The 27,683-nt window shown below is 41.8% G+C and overlaps 6 protein-coding genes across 7 annotated transcripts; 5 read left to right on the top strand and 1 right to left on the bottom strand.

Annotated features, from left to right (window-relative positions):
* Positions 1-4,733: 4,733 nt before the first annotated feature.
* LOC132465957 (growth/differentiation factor 9-like) lies at positions 4,734-7,132 on the top strand. Of its 2 annotated transcripts, none has more exons than XM_060062910.1 (2): positions 4,734-5,317; positions 5,629-7,132. In XM_060062910.1, the coding sequence occupies exons 1-2, from the start codon at positions 4,954-4,956 to the stop codon at positions 6,471-6,473; spliced, it is 1,209 nt and encodes a 402-aa protein (XP_059918893.1). In that variant the 5' UTR covers positions 4,734-4,953; the 3' UTR covers positions 6,474-7,132. The 2 variants fall into 2 exon arrangements, with proteins under 2 accessions (XP_059918893.1, XP_059918892.1); XM_060062909.1 differs by having other exon boundaries at positions 4,751-5,317; positions 5,527-7,130.
* A 460-nt stretch (positions 7,133-7,592) lies between these two features.
* On the top strand, positions 7,593-9,530 carry LOC132465961 (cytochrome b-c1 complex subunit 8). Its single transcript, XM_060062915.1, has 3 exons — positions 7,593-7,688; positions 8,811-8,975; positions 9,356-9,530. Exons 2-3 carry the CDS (start codon positions 8,822-8,824, stop codon positions 9,448-9,450), a joined length of 249 nt encoding a protein of 82 aa, XP_059918898.1. The 5' UTR covers positions 7,593-7,688; positions 8,811-8,821; the 3' UTR covers positions 9,451-9,530.
* A 307-nt stretch (positions 9,531-9,837) lies between these two features.
* On the top strand, positions 9,838-17,197 carry hspa4b (heat shock protein 4b). The gene is made up of 19 exons (XM_060062906.1): positions 9,838-10,165; positions 10,685-10,742; positions 10,873-11,013; positions 11,362-11,484; positions 11,713-11,812; positions 11,941-12,074; positions 12,183-12,427; positions 12,704-12,780; positions 13,261-13,412; positions 13,559-13,665; positions 13,750-13,883; positions 14,263-14,444; positions 14,554-14,649; positions 14,807-14,962; positions 15,072-15,197; positions 15,332-15,439; positions 15,529-15,648; positions 15,792-15,953; positions 16,486-17,197. The coding sequence occupies exons 1-19, from the start codon at positions 10,059-10,061 to the stop codon at positions 16,681-16,683; spliced, it is 2,526 nt and encodes an 841-aa protein (XP_059918889.1). The 5' UTR covers positions 9,838-10,058; the 3' UTR covers positions 16,684-17,197.
* Positions 17,198-17,350: 153 nt separating this feature from the next.
* On the top strand, positions 17,351-19,446 carry gnpda1 (glucosamine-6-phosphate deaminase 1). The gene is made up of 6 exons (XM_060062911.1): positions 17,351-17,818; positions 17,927-18,028; positions 18,120-18,302; positions 18,431-18,615; positions 18,741-18,915; positions 19,142-19,446. Exons 1-6 carry the CDS (start codon positions 17,695-17,697, stop codon positions 19,201-19,203), a joined length of 831 nt encoding a protein of 276 aa, XP_059918894.1. The 5' UTR covers positions 17,351-17,694; the 3' UTR covers positions 19,204-19,446.
* A 91-nt stretch (positions 19,447-19,537) lies between these two features.
* LOC132465959 (NEDD4 family-interacting protein 1-like) lies at positions 19,538-24,549 on the top strand. The gene is made up of 8 exons (XM_060062912.1): positions 19,538-19,766; positions 20,645-20,738; positions 21,127-21,266; positions 21,522-21,609; positions 21,793-21,917; positions 22,460-22,526; positions 22,635-22,743; positions 22,920-24,549. Exons 1-7 carry the CDS (start codon positions 19,731-19,733, stop codon positions 22,739-22,741), a joined length of 657 nt encoding a protein of 218 aa, XP_059918895.1. The 5' UTR covers positions 19,538-19,730; the 3' UTR covers positions 22,742-22,743; positions 22,920-24,549.
* fgf1a (fibroblast growth factor 1a) lies at positions 23,477-27,546 on the bottom strand. The gene is made up of 3 exons (XM_060062914.1): positions 27,022-27,546; positions 26,393-26,496; positions 23,477-25,254 (listed from the first exon to the last, which is right to left on the bottom strand). The coding sequence occupies exons 1-3, from the start codon at positions 27,185-27,187 to the stop codon at positions 25,054-25,056; spliced, it is 471 nt and encodes a 156-aa protein (XP_059918897.1). The 5' UTR covers positions 27,188-27,546; the 3' UTR covers positions 23,477-25,053.
* Between the last annotated feature and the right edge of the window lie 137 nt (positions 27,547-27,683).

The following is a 27,683-nucleotide window of genomic DNA, read 5'->3' as shown; positions in this document are numbered from 1 at the left end:
TTTCAGACATCCCAGTAGCTGGTAGGTTTCAGACATCCCAGTAGCTGGTAGGTTTCAGACATCCCAGTAGCTGGTAGGTTTCAGACATCCCAGTAGCTGGTAGGTTTCAGACATCCCAGTAGCTGGTAGGTTTCAGACATCCCAGTAGCTGGTAGGTTTCAGACATCCCAGTAGCTGGTGGGTTTCAGACATCCCAGTAGCTGGTAGGTTTCAGACATCCCAGTAGCTGGTAGGTTTCAGACATCCCAGTAGTTGGTAGGTTTCAGACATCCCAGTAGTTGGTAGGTTTCAGACGTCCCAGTAGTTGGTAGGTATCGGACGTCCCAGTAGTTGGTAGGTATCGGACGTCCCAGTAGTTGGTAGGTAGGTCATGAATGGACCAGACCTTGAACAGAGCAGGGATTGGTTGGTAGGTCTTTACAGTAGGATTCTCCTCATCCCATATGAACAGCAGGCCGATGAGCCCTCTGCTGGCTCAGATGCAAGCCTTTCTCAGGCTGAACTGCAGAGTAATGGAGGAGGCCAGCTGGTCCTGGAAGTTCGGTCCTCTTAAATCAGAACCTATCGCGGTAAGATCCCACCAAGGACCCTTTTCGTGACTGCAGCTGTGCTCTACTCCAGCTGCGGAGGTAGAGAAACCGTAGCTACGGCTTCAAGATGTATGGTGGGCAATGTTGAAAGGTGCTCCATGGTTCTCTAGCGAAGGACCGAGGTGGTGTTCTAGTCGTTGAGGAAGAGCCCTCACATCTCATCCCCGGGCGTTTCTCCTTTAGGTGAGAGCCTGTCACCATCTTGAATGACATCCCAGTTCATGTAAATGACTTCACAACCACCTCTTAGACACATGCCTTCACCTGAAGGGGGCAAGTCTACAGAGCTGGAGGCTTCAGACAGCGCAGAACCCTAGCATGCATCTCTGATCACTCAATCTGAACCCTCATACGGTAACTCATGTGACGTGATGCAAAGTTCAGGAAGTAGTGGCGAAGCATGTCGAAAGAACATCTAGACAAAACCTTGGAGTATGTTTTGGCTGCACTCTGAAACCCTATGTTACTATTCTCACAATTCACTTGGAACCTATACTACAACCCTTCTAACACAGCATTGACACATGTTCAAACTAAACAGGTAATTAGCCCAAGTACCAACAAAAAACATTTAAATCATTCACCTTTCCACCTCAGCCAACGAGGAGGCCAAAACAATGCCCCAGCATAAAGAGGAAATATAAGGACTTACAGTTCGCAGTTTCTTCTTCATGGTTCAGTTTGGATACTCACAGAATCACTTTCTACTCCTTGACCTGTGAAGTAACGGAACGAGCAGATTCGTTTTAGTGCTCAAACCACACCACTGAGGCAAAGTTGATTCAAGCTAACTTAATTTGAATTAATCATGCATTCCTTTCCCCAAATATTGGCACCAATCTTCTCCAAACGACAGTCCTTTAACCTGTAGAAACTTCATTAAAACTTGATACTAATCTTTTTTTTTTTACTTTATTTTGGCAGTTTTGTATAGTTTAGCTGCATCTAGACTAATATACTTGAAAGAAATATATCAAATTCTTAAGGGTTTTAACTTTTAATTTGTTTTGTTTTTAAAAGGCAAAAATCCACCTAATAAAACGATCAAGGGCTTAATAAAAAACATGATTTGGCAAACGCATCAGACTCTATAGACGTCTTAAATCAGCCCACACAACTAGCACATTGAATCCACATTTAACCACACCACCTGAATAAATAAATAATAATAATACATTTCATTTAGAGGCGCCTTTCAAGACACCCAAGGTCACCTTACAGAGCATATAGTCATCATTCAAAACTATGTAAAACAGACTAGGAATAAAAGGAAAACAGAGGTTAAACATGAAGAATAATAATAATTAATAACACTCAAAGACGCCTAAAGTGAAGGGGGGACCTCACTAACCACCACCAATATGTAGCACCCACTTGGGTGATGCACGGCAGCCAATCGGTGCCAGAACGCTCACTACACACCAGCTTGAGGTGGAGAGTTAGGGATGAGGTGGAGAGTGAGGGAAAAGAACATATTTAAACACTGTCGATCACATTTAAACAATATCGACCACATGTAAACACTATCGACCACATGTAAACACTATCGACCACATGTAAACACTATCGACCACATGTAAACACTATCGCCCACATTTAAACACTATCACCCACATTTAAACACTATCACCCACATTTAAACACTATGGACCACACGTAAACCCTATCGACCACATTTAAACACTGTGGACCACATTTAAACACTATGGACCACATGTAAACCCTATCGACCATATATAAACACTATTGACCACATTTAAACATGTAAACCCTATCGACCACAATTAAACACTATCGACCACAATTAAACACTATCGACCACAATTAAACATGTAAACCCTATCGACCACATTTAAACACTATCGACCACATCCAAACACCATCGACCACATGTAAACCCTATCGACCATATATAAACACTATTGACCACATTTAAACATGTAAACCCTATCGACCACAATTAAACACTATCGACCACAATTAAACACTATCGACCACAATTAAACATGTAAACCCTATCGACCACATTTAAACACTATCGACCACATCCAAACACCATCGACCACATCCAAACACCATCGACCACATCCAAACACTCTCGCCCACATGTAAACACTAGCGACCACATCCAAACACTATCGACCACATTTAAACATGTAAACCCTATCAACCACATTTAAACATGTAAACCCCTCTCGACCACATTTAAACCCAAATGGCCTATAACCACGCAAAAACACTACAAATGATGTCCAATTACATCAAGAACCAACATTAAACATCAAGTAAGCCTAGTAGGAAAATAAACGTTCTACTCACAGCAGGTCCAGATGTGGTGGTCCGTTTTACTTCGAAAAGCGTTCGTTACAAGAACTGTCATTTGTCACACAAAACCGGGAAACTCCAACCAAGTTCTGGTTAAACTCCTAAAGTATACATCACCGTACCTGGGAGACGTTAGACGGTTAGTGGGGAGACCGACCTGCTTAGTTTGGCCTACTGAGCAGCAGACAGGTAAGTTAGAGATGACTGAGCACGAATCGCCACAGGTGAACTCATTAGCGCGGAGCGTGGCACTAATTAGTTAAACCACGTGCAGATGCGGCCCAGCGGGTTGCCTTGGTAACGGATATGCGACCACGCAAATACAATCCGCCGCCACGTGTCGCATTCATATATTTATTTATTTATTTATTATAGATTTATATATATATATATATATATATATATATATATATATATATATATATATTTATTCATTTATTTATTATTATGATAATAATAATACGTGAAGCTATCCGTGGTGGTGAGGAAACGTGCGTGAAGCGCATGCGGCATAGTGCCAAACTGGATTCCCTGGAAGTATGCGTTCCGCGGCGCGTACGCGTCCGGTGGGATCCCGGTGTAGGGAGCAGGCTAGGAGTCGGAGACTACATTAGTCAGGCAAACTGGTCGATGCACGGTAATCCATTATATATAGGTAATATTAAAAAAAAGGCACAGTACGGTTGTGGTGAAAACAAACAAGAAATAGGAGATGGGTGATGAATATGGCAGGCTAAATTGGCTGGATATTGAATATATCCAGTATATATTCAATATATCGAAAATATATATTGGATATATTCAATATATATCCAATATATCCAATATCCTTCACTCTCTCGAAGGCGAGGCTGTGCTCACTGAGTCTGTAGCCTACCTAGTAAAGGATTTCCTTAGTTTTGGATCAGTCACAGTTAAATGTGCTTTCCAGGGTAGGCTACCAAGAGGCTGTCAATTAATATGAGTAAATAACATAATGCATTAATGTATTACTTTGAACTATTACGTATGTAAGTGCTCACGTAGTTCATTATCGTGAATGTTGTAGCGTACATGGGTCGTCGCCGTCGGAGGTTCCATTGCGATGTGTTCGTCTTCAAACTTACAATCTAAAATATGCCATCTCTTTCTGTGATAAGTTGCTCAACTTGTGATGTTGTGATAGAATATAAACACTAATTTAGACTAATATTGTCGGAAGGAAGAGCGCCTCGAACTAAATGAAAGTATGGGGCGTTGACAATAAGCGAATGCACGTTCACGCGAAGGGGGGTCGAAATTCGGCACAACACCGGCTGCCCGCTGCCGGGCGGTGGTGCTTCGCGGCGGTGGTGCCTCGCGGCAACCGGCGGCAGGCAGCATGTCGCAGTTCATGTACTTCGATGTCGTTCTGCCATTGCATTCACAATTCTGTAACTAGCCTGTTACTACGAACTAAGCAACTACCGTACACGTATTAGCATTTAGCACTAGCTCAATCACGACTCCTTCAGAATTCTTGTGGGTGGTTACGAACCAACCAAGTGGGCAGGGCCATGAATAATAATTTGACAACGCTACGTCACAGTGTCACCTTATCCAGATCGGCTCATTTCTTCTGCCTTTTTCCTTTCATTGCCTATTGCATTCAGCAGACAAACTGCATAGATTTCAAACTTACCACAGCTCACAAACTTATTCAGACCTATGTTATTTAACAAACGATAGGAAAAATGTGATTTTAATGGCATGGGCTCTTTAACAAACTCATCCACACATGGAGTAGGAATATAGAGGGTTTATCGAGTCTACAATAAACTTACTAAAAACGTCAAATCAAGTGCCTGAGTGTGGGGTGCATATTTGTGAAGTTGTAGAGAGAGTTTGACACGGTGCTTTTTTGCGTGAACCTAAACCAAATGTTTGGCTAGTGCTTCCGGTAGCGTTGAATTGATTGCAGACACCTGACGTAGCATACGCTGATCAACGACCAGCGTGTTGAGGTTCCCCTCAACTCTCGCAGGATTGTAGCTCGGTGTTGAAGGCATTGGAAATTATAATGGGGACACAAATGTTGATGTCGACTTTACTGTATTATTTTAACACCGTACTACTATTTCACGTGGTTTTCTGTCACTGCAAGTTCAGCCATGCCTCGTCCAACGCAGCGCACACTTTCGACGGTTACACCCAGTTTCCTTATGAAAACCTTTTCACCCCTTTGTTAAAAGCCTTGTCAGAGCATGGCAAAACGCGGTGGAACGCAGAACTTAATCAAAGTGTGAAACCCGAGCTCAAGTATATGAAGTACATGGTAGAAGTGCACAAGAAGTCAAGGGGTCAGAGGAGCTTGGACAGCAATGACCTCTTCAATACGTTGCGTCTGATAAAGCCTCTGGAAAAATGTCTTAACCAACGGAATGGTGAGTATGCCTATGTCAAATAATTTATTTCATTTTGTGTATGAAAGTTGCCTTTTATACATGTATGGGACTGTTCTTGGCAACACATTTTGGAAGGTTAATCTGCACCATAACGTTTGACATGAGGGGACCAACTTTCTCGTTTTTTTTTAATTAAGGGCTCGGAAAAAATATATCAGTTTCTTGTGTTTCTATCGTCCGTTTCTCAGAGATTTCAATGCAAGACTTGTCCTACAAACTCGATACAGTGGGCGACAAAGAGCAGCTTCTGAAATCCGTCATGCTGTTCTCTTTTGACCATGACGTTGCAGCTCCTAGCCCCTCACTGTGCTACCTCAACATCAAAGAAGGGGAGGATGCAAACCAGTGTCACTTGTGTCCCAGCACTGACCACCAGGTGATGTTCACAGTTCACCATGCATACACGCCGCAATGGAAGAATTGGGTGGAGGTCGACATCACAACCCTCTTGCTGCCAATCTTGAAGATCCACAAGAAAACTGTCCACCTGCTTGTCCACCTGAATTGTTCAGAGGGCCTGGGCCCCCTCGGGGAAGGAGGGTCTGCAACATCATTATTCCCCTCGTGGTCTCCGCCTTTACTTCTCTACCTGAATGATACCAGCAAATCAGCGCGTCAGAAGTCCGCCCCTCCTTCCAGGGCAGGTCAAAGGTCACCGATGGATGAGCCACTCACATCAGCTGAGAGGAGCGCCTTCAACTTGCAGCAAATGCTCCGGCGCAAGAGGAGGCTTAGGAGGGCACCTCTGAAGACCAAAGGAGCCGGGCAAAGCTTGGATCTCCAGCTCCCTGAGCTCCTGCCGAGCTCAGAGTACCCGACCAGTGACTGTGCCTTGTATGACTTCAAGGTGGGGTTCAGCCAGCTCAAGCTGGATCACTGGATCGTGTTTCCCCCAAAGTACAATCCTCGCTACTGCAGAGGGACCTGCCCCAGCACCTTGGGCTTCTTCTACCACTCGCCCATCCACACTATGGTGCAGAACATCATATACGAAAAGCTGGACACCACGGTGCCCCGGCCGGCTTGTGTTCCCTCACACTACAGTCCCCTCAGCGTTATGCTCTTTGAGGAGGACGGATCCTACGTCTACAAGCAGTTTGACGAAATGGTTGCCACAAGGTGCACTTGTCGTTGACTGAGTGTCGTTCTTTCTTGTACACGCTTAGCAAATTGTTGACATTACACCCCTTAAGTTATGTTACCATAAATGTATTTGGATACTTTGTCTAGCCTCAGTGAGTGCAGGACTATCATGGTGCAATTAATAATGTAGTTATTTACGTAGATCAGGTATTTTTACTTAATCGAGTGTATAGTGTTAAAGAGGAATCTTATCCAAAATAACTACATTGCAGTTATTTTTGTTTAAAACTTTAATTTACTTTATACACTTTATCCCACCGAACTCTAAATATTTGTGAAATTCTATTTGTTTTATGTTAATTTATTTTTGGGTGAATGGTTTATTATTTAACACGATGTAATAGTTTGAAGTAACCTTTTACTTTTCCTTTTTGCTTCTGGGGATACAGACAAGTTGTTTGATCTGCAACTGTCAATTTTAATGTCCAGAATCCAAAGCTGACAAAATGAGGCCAGCTGAACGTTTCAATGATGTATAACTTCTGGTAATCAAGACCACCTAGGACATGTTGCATGTATAGAGTTGTACCTGTAAATCCATCCGACCATTTTTCAAATTCAATTCCTTCAGAGAAAACGATGTGATTTGAATCGCTGTAAAAAAGGAAATAAAAAGAAAAAAAGAAGCAGTATTGTCCTGTGTGTTTGTACATATTTTCAAACAATGTTGTAAAATGTTTTCAATTTTGAGGAATACCATCATATTGAAATACGCTGGTATGCACCTTTATATATGACAGAAGAACTCCAATGCTCTAACTTAGGTCTTTGAGAGGGTCAGCCCTGCCTTTTTAAATATTTGTGTGGCAGGGTATTAACTGGAGGTTTTGAATCCATACTGAATATGTTTATCAAGGGATAAACATTGGGACCCCCCCCCCCCCCCCCCCCCCCCCATGACATTATTGTATTTATCTACATTCGCAAGTTTGAATTGCAATGCTCATCTTCATAGTAAGAATCCAAGCATTAGAAGAGTATTTCACAGTAACGATATGAAAAAGTATTTTCTCTACAAGAACATGTATGCATATTGTGATGATTTTGTTTCTGCTAAATACTGTTTGTCCACATAGGGGTGGTATTGTGCCTCATATATATTACATAAAGACGAGAACGGAATATGCGTAAACTGGCATCCGCTCACCATTGACCAATAAGAGATCCGAGCGAGCCAAAGCCACTGGTCGTCGTGAGAGCTAACAAGGTAATGCCCAATGTCATGCATGTTTCGATACATTGTTTTTAGTTCAAGCTATTATGAATTGAATACATGTTTGTACGTTTTATTTTGTTGATTCATATTGTTCTGGTGGGTGCAGTACGCTGACCTAAGAGGCAAGGGTAGTCTTTCAAGGTCCCTAGAAAGCCATCTTGCTAACGTTAGCTAATACACTGTTTAGCAATAGCAAAGGTGCCCTTTCCGTTGCTCCTAATTGTGTTTTGTATTGAGTTGTACCGATTGATCAAAACCTTTTCCAACCAGATTCTTTCGAATATAAACGTTTGTAACAGTTGCGTCGTTGTGCTGTATGGTGTTGACACCAAACGCAACATTCGCTAACGAGTTCTCCTAGCCCTAGTCGTTACCGCCATGGCCACCGTAGTTTAATATAATGTTAGTTAGTTAGAAATTGATTGTCCCCTTGGGGAAATTGTTCTCAGTGAAAAGACGGATACAATACACATGACCGTTAACAACAACATAAAAAAACAAACAACAAAAAGTAAATAAAGATAAACAACCACTGACAACACAAAACCCCCAAATTATCATATTTTCCACATAGTCCAGGGACACATCTAAAGATGTTGGCATTTTAAACCAACAATTAAAACCTTTTTATATGTTTGTTTAAAAGGCTGATGGATTGTGGAATGAATGACTGTTTTGTTCTATTTTTGGAGAGGGCTGGGTATCGAAACCTGCTACCTGAGGGTAATAGTTCAAAGGTGGAGAAAAGTGGGTGTTTGTTAATGTACAGTAAATTCTCAATTATCTGCCATTTTCCTTTTATGACAAGCAATCTTCAAAAGTTATGTGGAGCAGTATTTCTACTGTTCGTATTGACTGGCGACACAAGTGAACTAACACCAGTCATACGAGTGTGGATTTTTATGTTACTCCTACTCCCCTACTCTTTAGGCTCTGCTCTCGAATGCATTGTTTTAAATGTTTCACTTACTAATATAGATAAAAAAAAGTATTGTAATTACGCTGATACTTGCTTTTTCATACACAATATCAAGACTTTTCGTATTACACGGTCAACGAATCCTCAATTATGTGTGTCTATAAATAAAGGTATTTTCTCATTTGTTTTAACAGGACTTGTCACCATGGGTCTTCATTTTGGAGGTTTGGCGAAGGTCCGCCACGTGATCACATACAGTCTGTCCCCCTTTGAACAGAGGGCTTTTCCTAACTATTTTTCCAAGGGAATCCCCAATGTGTGGAGACGGTTCACAAGCAGCTTCTTCAGAGTAGCTCCCCGTGAGTATTCATATTTGTTGTATACATCATGTAAAATGCACAGCTGGCTATCTGGACAAACCAAATCTACTGCTGCTGTAATGGAATATTGGTATTCCATTACAGCAGCAGTTGAGGAATATGGCTAGGAATATACTGTCGGAATAGGAATATATATGAACTTTTATCTAAACATCTAAATGTTTTTTTTAATGCCATCATTTTTTTGTGGCCTTGTAGAACTCAAAACTTTCCACCATAGGTTTTAAACCGGAAAGAAGTTACTTAGGCTGTCAATCTTGCTGCTATTAACAATGCTTTATTGTAACCCTTTTTAAAGGCTATGTGTAAAATTGTACATTAGAATTCAATCTAATAACATTTTCAAACCTTTCATTTAGCAATGGTGTTGATGTACCTGACCTACACCTGGGGTAACCATGTCCATCAAGAGGGCAAGAGAAAGAACCCCGCCGACTACGAGAATGACGAATAAATCTGACGCTCCCACTCTTTACTGTTAATTCCAGATCTGTATGTTGACCTAATAAAGCCACATAATTATATGAAAATGGATTCTTTGAATTTCGACTTTTTATTTGGTTGATATTTTGTTTATTTTTTGTAAATTAGGACTGCACAATGAACAATGCATTTAGTTATCCATGAACTGTTCAATATGCTCACCCAGTACATGTTTCAGTATATTATCTAATGTCCCAGGTTAGGCTGGATGTTGTGATGCTTGGTAAAGGAAATGACAAGATATATATATCCTATATTAGTTCATTGCGTGCACTTGCAATACAATGTTCGCAATTTAAGAGCATTAGCAGCAAATCCGGGTACTTTTATGTTGAAATCCGCGGCCCGGAAGTTGGCTGTGTTTCTGCCTATGGCAAATACGAGAAGAAATCTCCTTTCCAACGCGCTCTCTGCATTACAACAGCTAACCGGCTTGCCTCTACGCAGAAGGCAGCTACATGGAACAAGGGTGGGATAGCCACTGCTAATTGAGAGAAGCCGTAGCTACTGTCGCGTCTTGCACTTATCACTCATTATTTCCGTTTCAAATACTGTACATTTAATCTACGTTTTGTCAAGATGTCTGTTGTTGGATTTGATGTCGGGTACCTGAACTGCTTTGTAGCAGTAGCGAGAGCTGGGGGTATTGAAACTGTTGCTAATGAGTACAGCGACCGATGTACACCGTAAGTAATTAATTTACCTCATGTAATTTGCCATTGTTTTGTAAATTAGAGCTGTATCATTTCTCGTTCATTGTAAAATCTTTACATGATGCAGTCCCTACGCGGTGGTTTAAAGCTCGCTAGTTAGCCAGTCACGCTAGCTGCCTGTAGGGTTTCAACCCAGGAAACGGCACGTGAATCTCCTGCTAATGCTAGCTCAACGAGCTCGACCCTGCCTTTGTCACTTGTAATAAATCTTCAAGCACCATGATGACAAACTAAAAATCCCCATGTTGCTCTTATAAATGCTTTACGGAAGATGTTAAATAATATTATTGATATCCCTATCCGCATTTGTTACTAAGAATGTGTGAATGAGCGTCCGCTAAGAGGAGGCCTGACGCTGTCAAAATGGACTTTGATGGAGAATACATGACATTTACCACTATAACTTGCAACAGCAAAGTCCTAATCGATGGAATGTATTCTTATTAATATAACGTTTGTTTTTATTCCCGATCGTTGCTATATATTTTCTAGAGCATGTGTTTCTTTTGGACCACGGAATCGGGCGATTGGCGCAGCAGCAAAAAGCCAGGTATGTTTACGGCTATAGGTGGAAGACTGCATCCCATTCATAGAAGAAACACGCTATCGTATTGGACAATACATTCTGAAAATGTTTGAATCCGTAAACGTCTCACACAAAATATTTGTTACTTCTATAGGTGGTTTCAAACTGCAAGAACACGGTCCAGGGTTTCAAGAGGTTTCATGGACGGGCATTCACGGATCCATTTGTCAATCGTCAGAAGTCAAGTCTGGTTTACGACCTTGCACAAATGCCCACAGGGACCACTGGAATCAAGGTAAGACCATAGTTGTAAGCCAATAAAATGTGGATTTCTCTCAACAATACAAAGAAACTGATGGATTATTCATGATCAGGCCTTAATTTAATGGATGGAGAATATAATTCCTTCATAGACCTCTAACTGTAAGATTGCCTGTTACATTGACATGTTGGCAGCATTTGTTGGGCTATTATCATTATCTATCCCTTTTAAAAATAGCTTTCTACTGTCACTTCCATTTTTATAAAAAATAATATGGCTGATATTCAATGTTGAAAGAAAGGTTTTGTGAGCATGCGTTTTATGAATGATCTGAAATTCAGTATTTGATCCATTCAAACTGTATTGGGTATTTGCCTGAAGGTGATGTACATGGAGGAGGAGAAGGTGTTCAGCATTGAGCAGGTGACTGCAATGCTGCTGACTAAGCTGAAGGAGACAGCTGAGAGTGCATTGAAGAAACCTGTGGCTGACTGTGTGGTCTCTGTGAGTATGCATATCTGTTTACCTACAAAGCAGAAACCTGATGCACGGAAACTGTATCTTTAAAATAATACATTTATTTTGTTAAGTGCTTTTCAAAAATAGTCATATATACAAAATAACTCTCTAAAATGTAACTCACTGCTATTAGCCACTGCTTTTTAATCCTGATTTAGATACAAACTGCTCACATGCTGGCTATGTTAGTAATACCTCTGTTATTCTCGCTAGGTCCCATGCTACTACACTGATGCAGAGAGAAGATCGGTAGTTGATGCCGCACAGATTGCTGGCCTCAATTGCTTGAGGCTCATGAATGAGACCACTGCAGGTATGCCACCCTTAATTTGCCACTCCACGGTATCATGTTATGGTACAACTTGATTGGTTGTTCCATTATTTTTTTGGTTGAGAAAAAAGGATGGAATCTGACATTGTCAATCTTCAATAATTTTATAGTGGCGCTAGCATATGGCATCTACAAACAAGACCTTCCTGCCCCCGAGGAGAAGGCCAGGATTGTGGTGTTTGTGGATGTCGGTCATTCCGGATACCAGACCTCTGTGTGTGCCTTTAACAAAGGCAAACTCAAGGTTCGTAGAGCATGTTGAAACTCACAGATCATCTCCTCCCTGTTACTTATTTACTCTCCAATCTAACCACTTGACTATGTTCTGCTGTTTTCCCCCATGGCTTCTTAGGTCCTTGCTACAGCCTGTGACCCAGAGTTGGGAGGCAAGGACTTTGACGAGGAGCTTGTCAAGCATTTCTGTGAGGAGTTTGCCAAAAAGTACAAGCTGGACGTTAGGTCCAAGCCCAGGGCTTTGGTCAGGCTCTACCAGGAGTGTGAGAAACTGAAGAGGCTGATGAGTGCCAACTCGTCCGATCTGCCGTTGAACATTGAGTGTTTCATGAATGACATCGATGTCTCTGGAAAGATGAACAGGTGGGCCAACCGTATATATTCAACCAAATGTTCTTTTTTTTCTTTAACTTTTTTGACTCGTCTATTGTATTGCCATTCCAATGGACAAACGTAACTTTATTGAAGCTTAACATTATGGTTATTTTGAAGTTACCGATTTAATACCAAAATGCATTAAAATAGTATCAACGTTGAGATCAGTATTTGTAGTTTACTCAAGCAATATATATACCTTCGGACCGATTACAGTGCATTGCATACAACTCACTTTTAACCATTTTACCTTTGCCACCTTAGGGGTTCCTTTGAGGCAATGTGTGCTGATGTTTTGACCAGAGTAGAGGCTCCCCTGCACGCTCTGTTGGAGAATGCCAGTAAGTGTTTTGTGCGTTACGAGCACATATAACCCAAATATAGTACTGCAGATTTAACCATATTACCATGACAACAATACATGTGTAATCTTTTAAAGCCTGAACTAGGATTATCTGACCATAAAATACAAATTCACTTTGGTTGTTAAGGTGGACAACATGTTTAACCGAGCAACTGAGTAGTATAGTTCCAGGTGTTGGATACTGAAAAGACTTGCCTGCTGTGGCACATTAGAAAATAGCTTTGTCTAGATCTTTAGAATTCTTTATGTTTTTATTCATAATGAGTGCATATCAACAGGCATTCAGAAACCTCACTAAATCCTAAAAAGAAAAAGAAAAAGGAGATATTGTATTATAATGATCAAGTTACTTGAATTGGTATCACCGTGAATCAAAGTGCCATTTGTATAGCCACATTTTAATTGTTTTTAAAATTGCATCTAAACTAATCCTTTATATTCTCGTGTGGCATCGTAGAGTTGAAGAAGGAAGACATCTATGCGGTGGAGATGGTGGGCGGGGCTTCCAGGATCCCATCTGTCAAGGAGAGGATCAGCAAGTTCTTTGGGAAGGAGCTGAGCACCACACTGAATGCAGATGAGGCGGTCGCCAGGGGCTGTGCCCTGCAGGTACATCTCACGGTCAATTGTCCATCTGGTGGCACACAACTCAACTGTTTTTAACACTGTAACTGAAGGGGGGGGGGCCATCATCTTGTTCCTGTAGTTTTCCATATGTTTTCACTCGTCAGTAAAATGAGTTGTGTCCCCTGCAGTGTGCAATCCTGTCCCCTGCCTTCAAAGTGAGGGAATTCTCAACTACAGATATTGTCCCGTACCCAGTCTCTCTGAAGTGGACCTCTGCTGCAGAGGAGGGCTTGAGGTAACGAGCGTCGCCCGTGTTTTCTACTCTTTTGGTCGTAGGGTTCTCCTCAGTAAATAATCTGTCATATCTTCTGTGTTCCAGTGATTGTGAGGTGTTCCCAAAGAACCACGCGGCACCCTTCTCTAAGGTATTGACGTTCTACCGGAGAGAGCCCTTCGCACTGGAGGCGTACTACAACTGCCCCAAAGAGCTTCCCTACCCGGATCCCTCTATTGGTAAACGATCACTACGTTGATAGGGTCGTTAGTGCACTATCGCCATCATTTTTTTAAAAATGGGTTGATAAGATGATGGAACAATGATAAAATATTAAACAATTGAGTATTACGAAACCAGAAAGCGAAAACATAATTAATAATAACCATTAAAAGAATCACTACCAAGTTACATTACACGGGTAGGCACCAGGCTACATGCCAATTCTCAACCGTTTCAGGCAGCCATCTGGTGCCCGCTGTGGCTAAAAACTCAATATTAGCTGCATGCATGGTCACTAATCGGCTTTCGTGACAGTGCCAAGTATACTAAAGCTACCTAGCGAAAAACTGTCGGCTCCAGTCTAAAGCTGTTATTTTTGTCTACTTGGATCCGCAGGGCAATTTATGATCCAGAAGGTGGTCCCTCAGGCGTCTGGGGAGAGTTCCAAGGTGAAGGTCAAGGTGAGGGTGAACATCCATGGCATCTTCAGCGTCTCCAGTGCCTCATTGGTGGAGGTCCAGAAGTCTGACGAGACAGATGAGCCCATGGAGACGGAACAGGCCGAAAAAGATGGCGAGGTAAGTGATTAAGCTTATTCTTTTAAATTTCTAAAGAAAACAAGTCAACTTATTCCCGTGTTGAAAATGGGTTTGCATGAATACACCCTAATGGTATGGGCTTTTGTAGACCAAAATGCAGACCGATCAGGAGGACCAGAAGACCCAGGCAGAAGGACAGAAAGAGTCTGAGAAGAAGGGCACTCCCGAGGCTGAAGAAATGGAGGTAACAAGCCGTGGAGCAAATTGTGTGTCTGCGTCTTGATGGCTTAAGGAATGGTTCGGTTTTGATTTTTGTTTTATTGCAAGGTCTGTCAACACCATAACTTTCTTCTGTTTCTATCTTTGTCATTTATACTTCTTTCTCCCTTCTGTTTCTTCAGACGACCCCAGAAGAAGTCAAAACAGAGAAGAAGTCAGACCAACCTCCACAAGCCAAAAAGCCCAAAGTCAAGACAAAGGTGGTGGAGCTTCCTATTGAGAACAGTCCACAGTGGCAGCTGGCCGACGACATGCTCAACCTGTTTGTAGAAAATGAGGTACATACATCTTCTACTCTAGTCTTACTTTCTCCGATATCGTTGGAATTTTGCATCTAAAAACGGAACCTGATGGAAAGGGTTTGTATTTCCACTGCGTTTTGCACAGGGCAAGATGATCATGCAGGACAAGCTTGAGAAGGAGCGGAACGACGCCAAGAATTATGTGGAAGAGTACGTGTACGACATGAGGGACAAGCTCCACGGCCTGTTTGAGAAGTTCGTCAGTGAATCTGTGAGTGACACTTTTCAACCTCTCAGATCAACCGATCATTATCCCATTTGATTTAAGACTAAAATGAAGATCTCGTGGGATTGGTGTTTGCTAATAATGTGCCCTTTCATAATTCTGACCGGGACATCATTTAGGACCGAGATATCCTGTCAATAAAACTGGAGGATACCGAGAACTGGTTGTATGAAGATGGAGAGGACCAACCCAAGCAGGTTTACATCGACAAACTGGCAGAGTTAAAGGTATACCAACATGTCATATATATATATTTTTTTTACTAGTGCTTTGTAAAGGTTTCTGATTTTGTTACTAACTGAATTATACTCTACAGGTACTTGGCCAGCCCATCCGCGAGAGACACATGGAAGCTGAAGAGAGACCAAAAGCATTCGAGGAGTTGGGCAAACAGGTCCAGCTATTCATGAAGGCTGTGGAGGCGTTCAAAACCAAGGTACATTGCAAATGATGTCTGACTTTAAATGCTCATTATTTAATGACTTACTATCGCATTTATTAGCAGCCTATCTGACACTGTTTGATGTGACTTCGTTGATATGCTCCATCATCGTTGGCCCTGTTTTATTCCCATTCTAGGAAGAGCAATACGACCATTTAGATGAGGCGAACGTCAACAAAGTGGACAAGATGACCAGTGAGGCTATGATGTGGATGAACAGCGCTATGAACCAGCAGAGCAAACAGACCCTCGCAGTCGACCCTTCTGTCAAAGTCAAAGAGATTCAGGCAAAAACAAAGGTAGGGGCTTAAAGCATCGAAACGTAATGCCATTGTATAAACTAAGACAGACGCTCCTACTGTTGGTGATCATAATGTTTTCAAATAACTCCAGGGTAAATCTATTGCCTTGATCATTCCCATTACCCCACACTTTGAATCTATCCTTGCTCTTTAAAGGGGACTTATTATACCACCAGGTGTGAGTGTGATTAGCCTTACAAGCCGTTTCGAAAATCTGCCTAATATGACATCACTAGTGGGTGTGTCCACCTAGATCTGTGCTGGATAGATGAGCAATGTTTACTTCAGTCCACTGGGTAGGCTGGTAGATAGATCTATCCAGCACAGATCTAGGTGGACACACCCACTAGTGATGTCATATTAGGCAGATTTTCGAAATGGCTTGTAAGGCTAATCACACTCACACCTGGTGGTATAATAAGTCCCCTTTAAAGGTTTGATTATCTCACTCAGTGATTGCCATCGGCAGCACAGCGGGCGGTGTCTGTGCATGTTTTAATACGTTAATGTGCACTCGTTCCCGCCCTAGGAGCTGTTCTCTGCTTGTAACCCCATCATGAACAAGCCCAAGCCCAAGGTGGAGCTGCCCAAGGACGATAAGGCCGCCGAGCAGAACGGGCCCGCCAACGACCAGGACAAAGCCCCGGCCGAACCTGCAGACAGCGACTCCTCTGAGAACCCAGCGGGCGCCTCCACGGAAAACAAGCCTGACATGGACCTCGACTGAACAGGCAGACACACCAGGACCCCCCCTCCCCCAGCAGTGCCTCAGTCTGAACCATGTGCACTGTTCCTGACCTAGACGTGATTCCCAAATTCTTTAGACGATCAGATGGAATAATAGTCAATCCCAAAAAAAAAGTTTCAATGATTGGAACAGACCCCATGTAATCCTAATGAATAAAAGGTCAGAGCAGATGTTTCAGATTGAGATACATGTGCGCGTGAGTGTGTGTGTGTGTGTGTGCGTGCGCGCGTGTCAGCCGGTGCAGTGTACTTTATGATGCCCACCACAGTCAAAACAGGCAGAATTCTCAGCACATTGACCCAAGCTTTTAAAGGCAGCGTTCTGCTGCCATAGCATGTCCTTTCCTTTCTGCTGGAATAAATTAAAGCCAACTGCAATAAGCCTGTTGATTGACAATGAGCGCTCTACACATAATGGTATTTATTTCTGTTGTGTGCCCTATAAGTGTTTTAGTCTGTCACAATATGGTTTTAATAAAGTGATTTCAAAATCATGTTTTAGTTTAATGACTCATTCTTTTGATTTTTTTATTCTAGTCTATCAAATCCATAAAAAACGATTTTTTTTTTTATTTCCAACAACGTATTACATGAAATGCATACATAAGGAAAAACAGGAAATGGGATTCATTGGTTCGCTGATTCAGCATCAAGCAGCGGTAAGTCATATGACCTAGAGTTCCCCCAACTAGCAGAACGCAACCCATCGACTGTTTAACATAGCTATAACTATTGCCAATATCTTGCCACGTATTTCCCGAAGTATTAATGGATTGCAGAATTGTTATCTTCCAACAGTTGAGTGGTCTGTCCAGCTAAACGCGCCGAGCGAGCTTCCTGTCTATGTACCGAGTTCAAAGACCAATTTATATGAGCCTACATATTTCACATCGCGCTTCGCAGCGACGGACTAGATGGTCGACCTTTGTTTAAACACTAGTATTATATCTGCGATTAAGAAGAAGCCTCGTTGCTCTCGTTTTTAAGGACAATGAAACTCATTATTCTTGAACAATATGACCAGGTTAGTGAGTGGGCTGCAAAATACGTAAGAAACAAGATTTTACTCTTCAATCCTGGTCCGGAAAGATATTTCACATTGGGTCTACCAACTGGTAAGCCGTTGCTTGAGCAAACAACTAGTTATCATACTTAAACGGATTTGTTATGGCGATGACAGAGCCGTCGGTTTAACGGAACACGTTTGTTTTCCCACTGCTCAGGTGGAACACCACTTGGTTGCTACAAGAAACTGATCGAGTTCTACAAGAATGGAGAAGTCTCATTCCAGTATGTCAAAACATTTAATATGGATGAATACGTTGGTAAGTAAATCCTAAGAATGCTTAATCATGCATGGGTCCTTTTGATTTGATGTGCAAACCTATCTAAATTGACATTTCTGAACTTGCCCAGGTCTTCCCAGAGATCACCCGGAAAGCTACCATTCCTTCATGTGGAATAACTTCTTCAAGTACATTGACATAAGAGCAGAAAATGTCCACATTCTGGATGGAAATGCTGCAGATCTTCCCTCAGAGTGCCAGGCCTTTGAGAAGAAGATACAAGATGCTGGGGGAATAGAACTTTTTGTTGGAGGTAAGAACTATTTCTGATTTCTGAACTATTATGTAGCCAACCTGCAATGCGAAATTGTTATTTTACTAAACTCTACATTTTTAAAACATCTCATTCAACACTGAGAATCACACTTGTCCCTTTTTCAGGTATTGGACCCGATGGACACATTGCCTTCAATGAGCCCGGTTCTAGCCTGGTTTCGCGGACCAGAGTGAAAACCCTGGCGATGGACACCATCCAGGCTAACGCTCGATTTTTTGATGGGGATCTGACAAAGGTGCCCACGATGGCTCTGACAGTCGGAGTAGGCACTGTGATGGAGGCAAAGGAGGTTCGACATCTCCCTTTCACTTATTTTACGTTTTAATGTTTTGCTGTGCTATTCTTTGTTTGTAACATTGTGTGTGCAATCTGCCTTTTCTCAAATGGTGCTTTGAATTTTTTGTTCATGGTCAGGTCATGATTCTCATTACTGGCGGACACAAGGCTTTTGCTTTGTACAAAGCTATCGAGGAGGGCGTTAACCACATGTGGACGGTATCTGCATTCCAGCAGCACCCACAGACCCTTTTTGTGTGTGACGAAGATGCCACTCTGGAACTCAGGGTCAAAACTGTTAAATACTTTAAAGGTAACATTGATTTTCCACATAGGCACTCTACAGTAGGCTATAGTTTAATGACTGATCTAGACTTATATTGGCAGTGGGGATTCGTCATTTGTTCACAAATGTAAATAAACTCATATGTACGCTATATCAATACTAGAAAAACACATACCAGACATTGGGCATGTCAACAGATTGTATTTTAGAACCCAAACCTGAACCAAATGTACTCTTGTATTCATGCATTTAGGGATGATGCACGTGCACAACAAGCTGGTGGATCCACTTCCTGGTAGCCTGAAGAAAAACTGAAGTTCTGCAATAGGCAAAGGCCTATTTAAATGTACTGTTTTCAACACTCCACCTTATTATCATTTCATAACATATTTTGCATTCATTTTCTTTTAGTAAAGCAGGAATTTGTTTAAATCTTATTATGAGCAGAGATAATTCATTTTTTATGTTTTTTCTTTTTTAGAACTCTTGAGGTTGTTTAGTACAAATATAAGTAAACATGGAACTTTTTAACAATAAAAACACTTAATCAAAACTTAACTGTGTCCTTGTTGTTATTTTTATTATTATTATTATTATTATTATTATTATTATTATTATTTATGGGGCTGGCTATTTGCTCACGAGGAGGCTGCTCCAGCCAGTCCGTGTGGGTCACGTGACGCGTGGTGGAATAACAGAGTAGACCTAGTTGTCAGCAATCGGTTGTGTGAAGATGGCCGACTTATGCTAGCGATCTAAATCTTAGCTTCATCGTCCGCCAGGATAATCTAACACATCTCATCTACTTGTTGTGGACATTTCCACTGTTTTAATCATTTACAATGGCAGAGCAGAACAGCAACGTGAGGTATCAAGAGGTAGGCCTCGTTTTGTATTGACCGATCTCAACAATTATCTGGCTAATAAGTTAGCTAGGGTTAACAGTCAGTGGAAAACGGAACTAGGCAAATGTTTATGGGTGGGCCAGAGTTGGGCTTAGCCTTACACGTGTTTATAACGTAGCTATTTGGACATTCGTTTGGTCTTAAATGTCAAGCATACAAATGTAATATCCTCGTTAGCTAGGAGGTATTTTCAGCTCGGACTAACTAGGTGACGTAAATTATTTTGGCGACGGTAGATTTAGCTTTGCATGTTATTCACTAGCCATGCGTTGCATTGACTAGCAATGCGTTACAAATAGCATATCGTGTGAAGGGACTGGCCTTACTATCGTGTGTGTGTGTGTGTGTGTGTGTGCGTGTGTGTGTGCGTGTGTGTGTGTGTGTGTGTGTGTGTGTGTGTGTGTGTGTGTGTATAACGTAGCACCCATGATGTAATGTGACTGACGTTACATGGTTGGAGATGTAACAACCATGATGTAAAGTCCCTGAATGTATGATCGTGTATGTGAATCTAACACCCATGTATATAATGTTACGCAACTATAAGTGCTACACTAGAGGCTTACAGTACAACTAGGTATCAATTAAATCTCTGGCGAGTCTTCTGGATGTCTCAAAGGTTGATGTCTACAATCACTTTGGCTACCTTATCTGATTACTATTGATTATATCTTAGCTCTATGCTGACATTTATATGTCAACATAGGCCTAAATATTTTTTTGGGGGTGTTGAGTCAGACTTGAGATTTGAGGAAATGCTCTCCTTACCACATTTATAATGCACAAACTGACCAAGGCCTTAATAACTGTGAGGGGTGCCACTGTTGACTGTGATTGATGTTTTGCGTCAGCTGGTTAATGAAGAGGAGCCAGCCCAGGCTTCACAGGAGGCCCCCCCCCAGGACGCTCCTCCACCCTACAGCAGTGTCGCTGCAGCGAATGCAGGTAAGAAGCCTCCAGAGTCCTCTCACTATCCAGTGGCTCAGAACTCTAATGGTCTTACTTGTTAACAGAACCCCTTAAAGGTGCAGTTGCAAGTATAACTACATTAAGTGTGAAACCCAATAAATCATAGAACATGCAATAGTCTTTTATAGTTCAAAACCCTACATTTAAGTGCAGCATTTGTTCTATCTTTCTAACACAGTTTTTCTTTGACCCGAAATACAGATACAGAAATAGACAAATGGGGCCACATTATTATATATATAACACTGATTATCTGACTACATCATACATTTTTTTATGTAAATAATGACTACCCATTTTCTTATAGCTATCTGCCCTGTTATTGTCATCTGCATTTACCTCTATTTACTTGTGGCCTCTCCAGCCTTCTTTGACTACAAAGATGATGGAGGAAGCTTCCCAAATCCCCCATCTTACAATGTGGCCACAACACTGCCCTCCTACGACGAAGCAGAGAGAACCAAAGTAGAGTCTGCAATCCCATTGGTTGCTGGCCGAGTGACGGTACCCCGACCTCCTATCTAAATGACACTTTGACATTTATCTCCTGGTTGTACGTTTAATATGTCCGTAAATGGAGGCCGTTCTGCTGCAACAAATGCTAATCATAATTATTGTGGATGTTATGGTTTAAAAGGTTTTAAAGTTGAAAAATGATCAATTTGATTTTTATGGCGCTTCACAAAATGGTATACAGAAAAATAACAAATAGGATAAGGGTTGAAGCTGAGCACTATTGTGTTGTGCTTGCTGGTGCAGGAGGACGATTTTGTTGCCAGGGATGAATTTGAAGACGCGGACCAGCTACGGATAGGAAACGATGGCATCTTCATGCTCACTTTCTTCAGTAAGAACCTCTGTGGCCCTGTCTTTCTGCTACTGTCTACAGTTATAGACAGCTAGGACTTCACTCAACTCCCAACGTTTAAATATTCAAATGATGATAGTCGCTTGATAGCAAAGCTAGTCAAATAGCTATTTAAAACACTGTGTTTGGAATCAACATAGTCTTGTTTTCTCCCTCCTCCAGTGGCATTCCTGTTCAACTGGATTGGCTTCTTCCTGTCGTTCTGCTTGACCACATCAGCAGCGGGCCGATACGGGGCCATCTCTGGATTCGGCCTGTCCCTCATCAAATGGGTTCTGATCGTGAGGGTAGGACAACTTTAGCCTCAGTCCTGCCTACTACTGCCGTTGCTCGAAACCTGAAACTAAGAGGGCGGGGTTAAGCTGGGTTTTGGGTTTCGTTACGGAGATATGCTACCAAAGAAAACCCATTTGTGCGACTGGATGTAGCTTTCAGTAGGGGATGTTTAAGTGGATTTCTAAAGTGGCCGTCTCCATAGTTGTTTGAAACCTTTATAGACACTTTATTGCAGTTGCCTATCTGAAAAAGTGAAAGGACTTAGAGTTGAGCCAGTCTACATTCATACTTGTGAGTATTATTTGAGACTAGCTTCTCTGTAACATGTAGATCCCCTACCTGCTAGGCCATGGAAAGAGTTTGTTTGCAAACGCCTGCTCTCTCTGAGTTCAATAAACTGGATACACAGATGGTTATAAAATAATTCTCTAACAGTTTATGGGACCCTTTTTTTCTTATCGTGATTGGTGTGTCAGCGTTATTGTTTGGCATCAAACAAGCAAATACTGTTTATGGCTGTCTTGTCTGACCCGATCTTATTACTTTGTTTCAGTTCTCCACCTATTTCCCGGGCTACTTCAACGAGCAGTACTGGCTGTGGTGGGTTTTCCTGGCCCTGGGTGAGTAAATCATCACTTTTCAACCGTGCACGCCCATACCCTTTTCTAAGAAATACTTTGAAGCCTCAAAATCAAACTTGCCAACTTGGTTTTTCTTTTTGTTTCTAGGCTTCATGCTCTTCATCAGAGGGTTCGTAAACTACTCCAGAGTGCGCAAGCTGGCAGACCCCGCCTACGCCACTCTGCCTCGGACACGGGTGCTCTTCATTTACTAGAGGTACGACACAATGATGCCATCCACACACAATGTAATGATTACCCACCAAACCCCTGACACAATCTTGCACAACATCTTGATAATGATGCTGTATCACTCTGCTGTCCAGAAATGGCAGCCTTCCATACCTGAATGTATCGTTTCCTCGTTTTCTCGTCCAACTCTTGTTTACACAGAACGTTCCGGACAAGTGGAGGCGGAAGAGTTCTCACTCGACCGACAGTGAAAGCACCAGACTGAAGCGGCTTCTCTACAGGATGCGGTCTTGGAGGGAAATAAACTCAACGAAAACTACAACAAAAAAAAAAACTGAACCCTGACACTTGTTTCCGTTTGAAATATATTGATGGTAATTTGTAACAGTATTAGTCTTTCTATGTAGTCCGTAGTGGCTTATGTTAAGTGCTTTCACATATACATCTGTAACATATTGATTAATGCCTTATATTGTTTTGTTGGAAGTGTACTGGCATGCATTAGCCCCTTCAAGTCAATAAGGAAGTCTTCTGTTGGTGATACGACTAGGAGCCCACTGGCACTTTGAATTGGCAACACTTGTTTTGAAGACTTGTGATGAGCATGCAGAACACATTGTAAATTTCCCCCCATGATTACTCGGTGTGATGATTATACTGTGTTTTTATAATGCAACATTCACCTAAGAGACAAGGTAGGACCATGCTGTAAATGTCACAGTTGATTCAATTCACTGACCTTTTTTTTTTTTTTGGGGGGATTTGAACAACACTGCAGTTAAGCCTATAGAGGGCGGTATTAGCGTTTGCTTTAGTAATCACAGTACTGAAATGGGCATCCACAGCCATGCTAGTAATGTTCTATTTGATGAAGTTGATAGTGTGATGGCGCAAACACACATTCACTCACAGCAGTAACTTTAATTTAGCCTATTAGGCAAATGCTTTGTGTAATCCCTGTGATTGGAGGTGGTTCTTCTGGTATTTGTTAACATAAATCAACAAACGTGTTCACAAATCAAGCAACCATAAGCATCCAAGCAAGATAACCAAGAGTGACGCACGGTGCAGCATTTGCATTGAGCAAGAAGGGAGCCACCGACTTAAAGTGTGGGTGTGAGGGCCTTGTTTTATAGGCTACTTGTATGACCTATGCCCATGCTGTATCCAAAACGTTAATATCTAAATTAATTACGCATGTGATACATTGCTATTGGGGTCAGCTTCTCTAATATATATTTGATGTAGATGTTTTGTCCAGGAATGATGTACCTTTCAAAAATCATAACTTTTATTTGGCCCAGATTCTGATGCATTTCTGGGTTGAGATTAACTTTAAAGGCATTATTTCAAGAGAAAGTGTATATATATTTTTGTTTTTTTAGCCAGTTGCTTATGGGGCAATTTAGAAATGTAGTAGGTGTCAAAACCCTGCTATCAAAGAATGTTGAATGCAGGTGCACTTTAGACACATCAATAAAACCCAGGGTGTTCTATACTTCATTGTAGAATATATATATATACACTAAAAGTAAACATACGGGTGACTTATTTCATGTTTGTTAAACACAAAATCATACTCATCCATCAAAATAAATAGGCGTCTCCTTATTGGCTCAAGTGGAGTACTGCTTCAATGATTTGAATATGGAACCAGGACATGCAGCACTTTTAGTTCAGTAGGTCCTCACATACATAGTTACATATCTATGGAAAAAGTGTCGGACCATGAGAGTGAACAAAACCTGCTTGTTTGTTTAATGTATAGCTGCTTTGGGTTTTATTGTTCTGATGTTTTAAAATTTGATTAAAAAGCTTCATGTCAGCTGAATGTTTTTGATGTTGGCTGGTGTTCTTTCGACTGAGCCCAGGTCATATAGCAGGTACCATGTGCGCTGGTTGGTCAGAAGGATGCTATGAAGGATATGGAAACACTCGTCAGGTGATCAATAATCTATGACTACATTGTGTTCATATAGTTTTGTTTTTTTTACTAGGACAGTAATGCACAGTGAGCGTGAGATTAAGTCAATTTACATTCACATTTCTCAAAAGCAGCCATAATGACATTCATGAGGACTGATCAAGCTACTTCCTTCAGCAGATATCGCTATTTTATCATTCATCATACCACAATAGGAAAGGGACACTGCCCGCACACATACCTACACAAGGACACGATAGACAGTAGTCTATCAATAGTCTCCCATCCAGTTCAGTTATAAATATGGTGGCACACCAAAGCCAAGGGTTGTGGTACAGGTGCACAGGGTGTAAAGGCCATCATCATCGTACCTACATAGTTTAACATAACAGTAATAGGAGGTCATTATTATCACTCCCCTGTGTCATCTAGCCGTCGTGGGAGGAAGAAGATGGCTTTCTGCCCGATGTGGGTGCGAGGGCCCGGCTTGGGCTCGCCGTTCTTCTTCAGCCCCACATACCAGTTCCTCTCCTTGTACTTCCGGGGCTGATAGGTGTTGTAGTGGTTCTCTTCCAGCACCTCCACAAAGTAAGATTCATCACTTACTGTGGACTAGGAGAAATACACGAGACAGGAAGGGTGGACATGATTCAGAGAATTGACAAAGAAGCACACACACTGGCATGAAAACCCTCTTTCAACTGTGCCAGGGCATAACAAAATCCCATGATGCTACTCGCAATCTAAACCAAAATCTAGCCTAAGGTCGCAAATCTCGTGACAATATTTTAGGATAACATTTATTCCCCCATAGTGAAACCAACATGCATCCAGTTGGACAATTGGGTGTTCCTTTTCAAATTATAGTAATTTGAGTTGCTGGCTTCCTCCTTCAACCACTGATTAAGGGCATTTGATGTACAGCTCTTGAAAGAGCCCTGACCACACAATCTCAATGGAGGCTGTGGTGGGACCTAATTTACTCCTATTTTCTTCCCATTTGGTCGTAGATTTGCTGCTGCGCTTGGACGGGTTAGCCAATTTATACCTGGGTAAGAAGCCCTCTCATTAGCCTCTCCATACATATTATGGGATAGAAGAGCTTAGAAGGCCTGCACGGTAGGAGATGGTTTCATAGTGACACTGCAGGCGTCTGAACCCTTTGGCTGCAGAACACCACTCCTAAACATCCCCATTCTGTGTTTGTGTGTTACAACCAAACATCTCTGCTATTGCCCCATCTATCCAGATCATACATCCGAAAGTCCTTTGGCTTGTTTAGATGCAACTTTAAGAGTTACAGACATCGGTCTCCCTCATTTATTGCAGTCCCAGGGCCTGTTCTTTGGGTACATTTGCTCGGTGAAACATGTTTGGCTTTAATATGCAGTATCAGTGATTTAATTAACTGCTCTCCTGAATGTTAGCATCTATATTGTCTTGAAATGGAAGCAACAGGGTGTGTACTTATGTGTATACATGGCTTCTGCAATGTTGAAACAATTAGTATCTCAGGATAATAGTGGTGGTCTAGAGGTTAAGAAGTTGACCTAATGTGAGCTGTGTGTGTGTGTGTGTGTGTGTGTGTGTGTGTGTGTGTGTGTGTGTGTGTGTGTGTGTGTGTGTGTGTGTGTGTGTGTGTGTGTGTGCGCGCGTGTGCACGCGCGCTGACTGTGTTCATATTCAGTTGCTGGTGAAAAACATGTTGTCTGGTTGAAAATGGATATCTTTCTGTATCTATGACACTCACTGAACTATGCAAGTGGCCTGCATTGCTCATGGCCAGATATTTCCCAGTTTCCACTCCCTGAATCACAACCACACCAGGTTCTACAGCTTTCAGTCTCAGGACAGCTGAAAAGAGAGCAGAGATAATGACATGGGACAAGAAGAGAGAGGACAGCTTCTCAAGTAGGAAAAAAAATATTCTAAAAATTATAAAGACGCGTTTCTAGAGGAGCAAAATAAGCTACTCAGTTGTGTGAAGTTTGCAATCTTTTTTAGCAGATATTTGGTTTGTGACTACACGTGAATGAAAACTGCTTATTCAAAGCTAATTTCGACTATTGATATATTTGATTAAAAAGTTTTAAGATAAGGAAAATATTTACACAATGTAAATATATAGGCAATAGGATAAATTCATCAGATAAATAAATCCCAAGTCCCTTTTTATTTATTGCTATCTACTTATGTAGCACTGTTACATGATTATATATATATATATATATATATATATATATATATATATATATATTAAACAAAGTTTTATAAGATAGCGTGATGGGCCAAACAAAATCCAGTACAGTATTATTTAATCAAGACTGGAATGTCAACATGCGCCAAACAACGTGTTTATATTTGTCCGGGCCTACTTACTGTAGACGTCATCCTCTTCCCTCTGGCCGTGCACCGTCCCATCTGGGAGCATCTGGAGGTGGTGGCCGCCATTGAGGCAATATAGGCGAATCCTATTTTTATAGTCTGCCAGCAGGTTGTGGTCGTATCTCGCAGTGGATGTAACGACTGCATCTCCATCCGACATTCTTGTTTATGTTGAAATAAAAAAGGTACGATCAATCAAAACGATGGATATGCTGAAGCTATTTAGTTTGAAACCTCGATCCGGGTGGTTGTCGTAGAGCAGTTGAGAGATAGGGTGCAAGACACGGATCACATGGAGGGTGCCAGGAGAGAAGGGGCCCGACATGCTGAGCCCACATAGCCCAATGAGCACAGGTGCTGCTAACCAGTGACAGTGACTCGCCCGCTGGCAAGTGCAGGCTACAGCGCACTGTGCAGCAACAAGGTAGCCACTTACATTTTATAACCATCTAATCTTGTCGACCTGCATGCCTGCCTGGATGTTATATGAACAAGGCAAGTTGCTATTTGTTGGGATATTTGTGCTAGGCCGACCGAAAACTGTTGGGCTTCTGTCTGCTTACATTGCATGATGGGACTTGCTATAGATGGATATTAGATTGAAGGAGTTGGATACTCTTGGTATATTTTTGGGGTATGCCCTGAAGAAATCCACA

This window comes from Gadus macrocephalus, chromosome 10, assembly GCF_031168955.1.
Source record: "Gadus macrocephalus chromosome 10, ASM3116895v1".
Lineage (NCBI taxonomy): Eukaryota > Metazoa > Chordata > Actinopteri > Gadiformes > Gadidae > Gadus > Gadus macrocephalus.
Note: the sequence above shows the minus strand (reverse complement) of the source record. Positions and strands in the feature narration are given on the sequence as shown.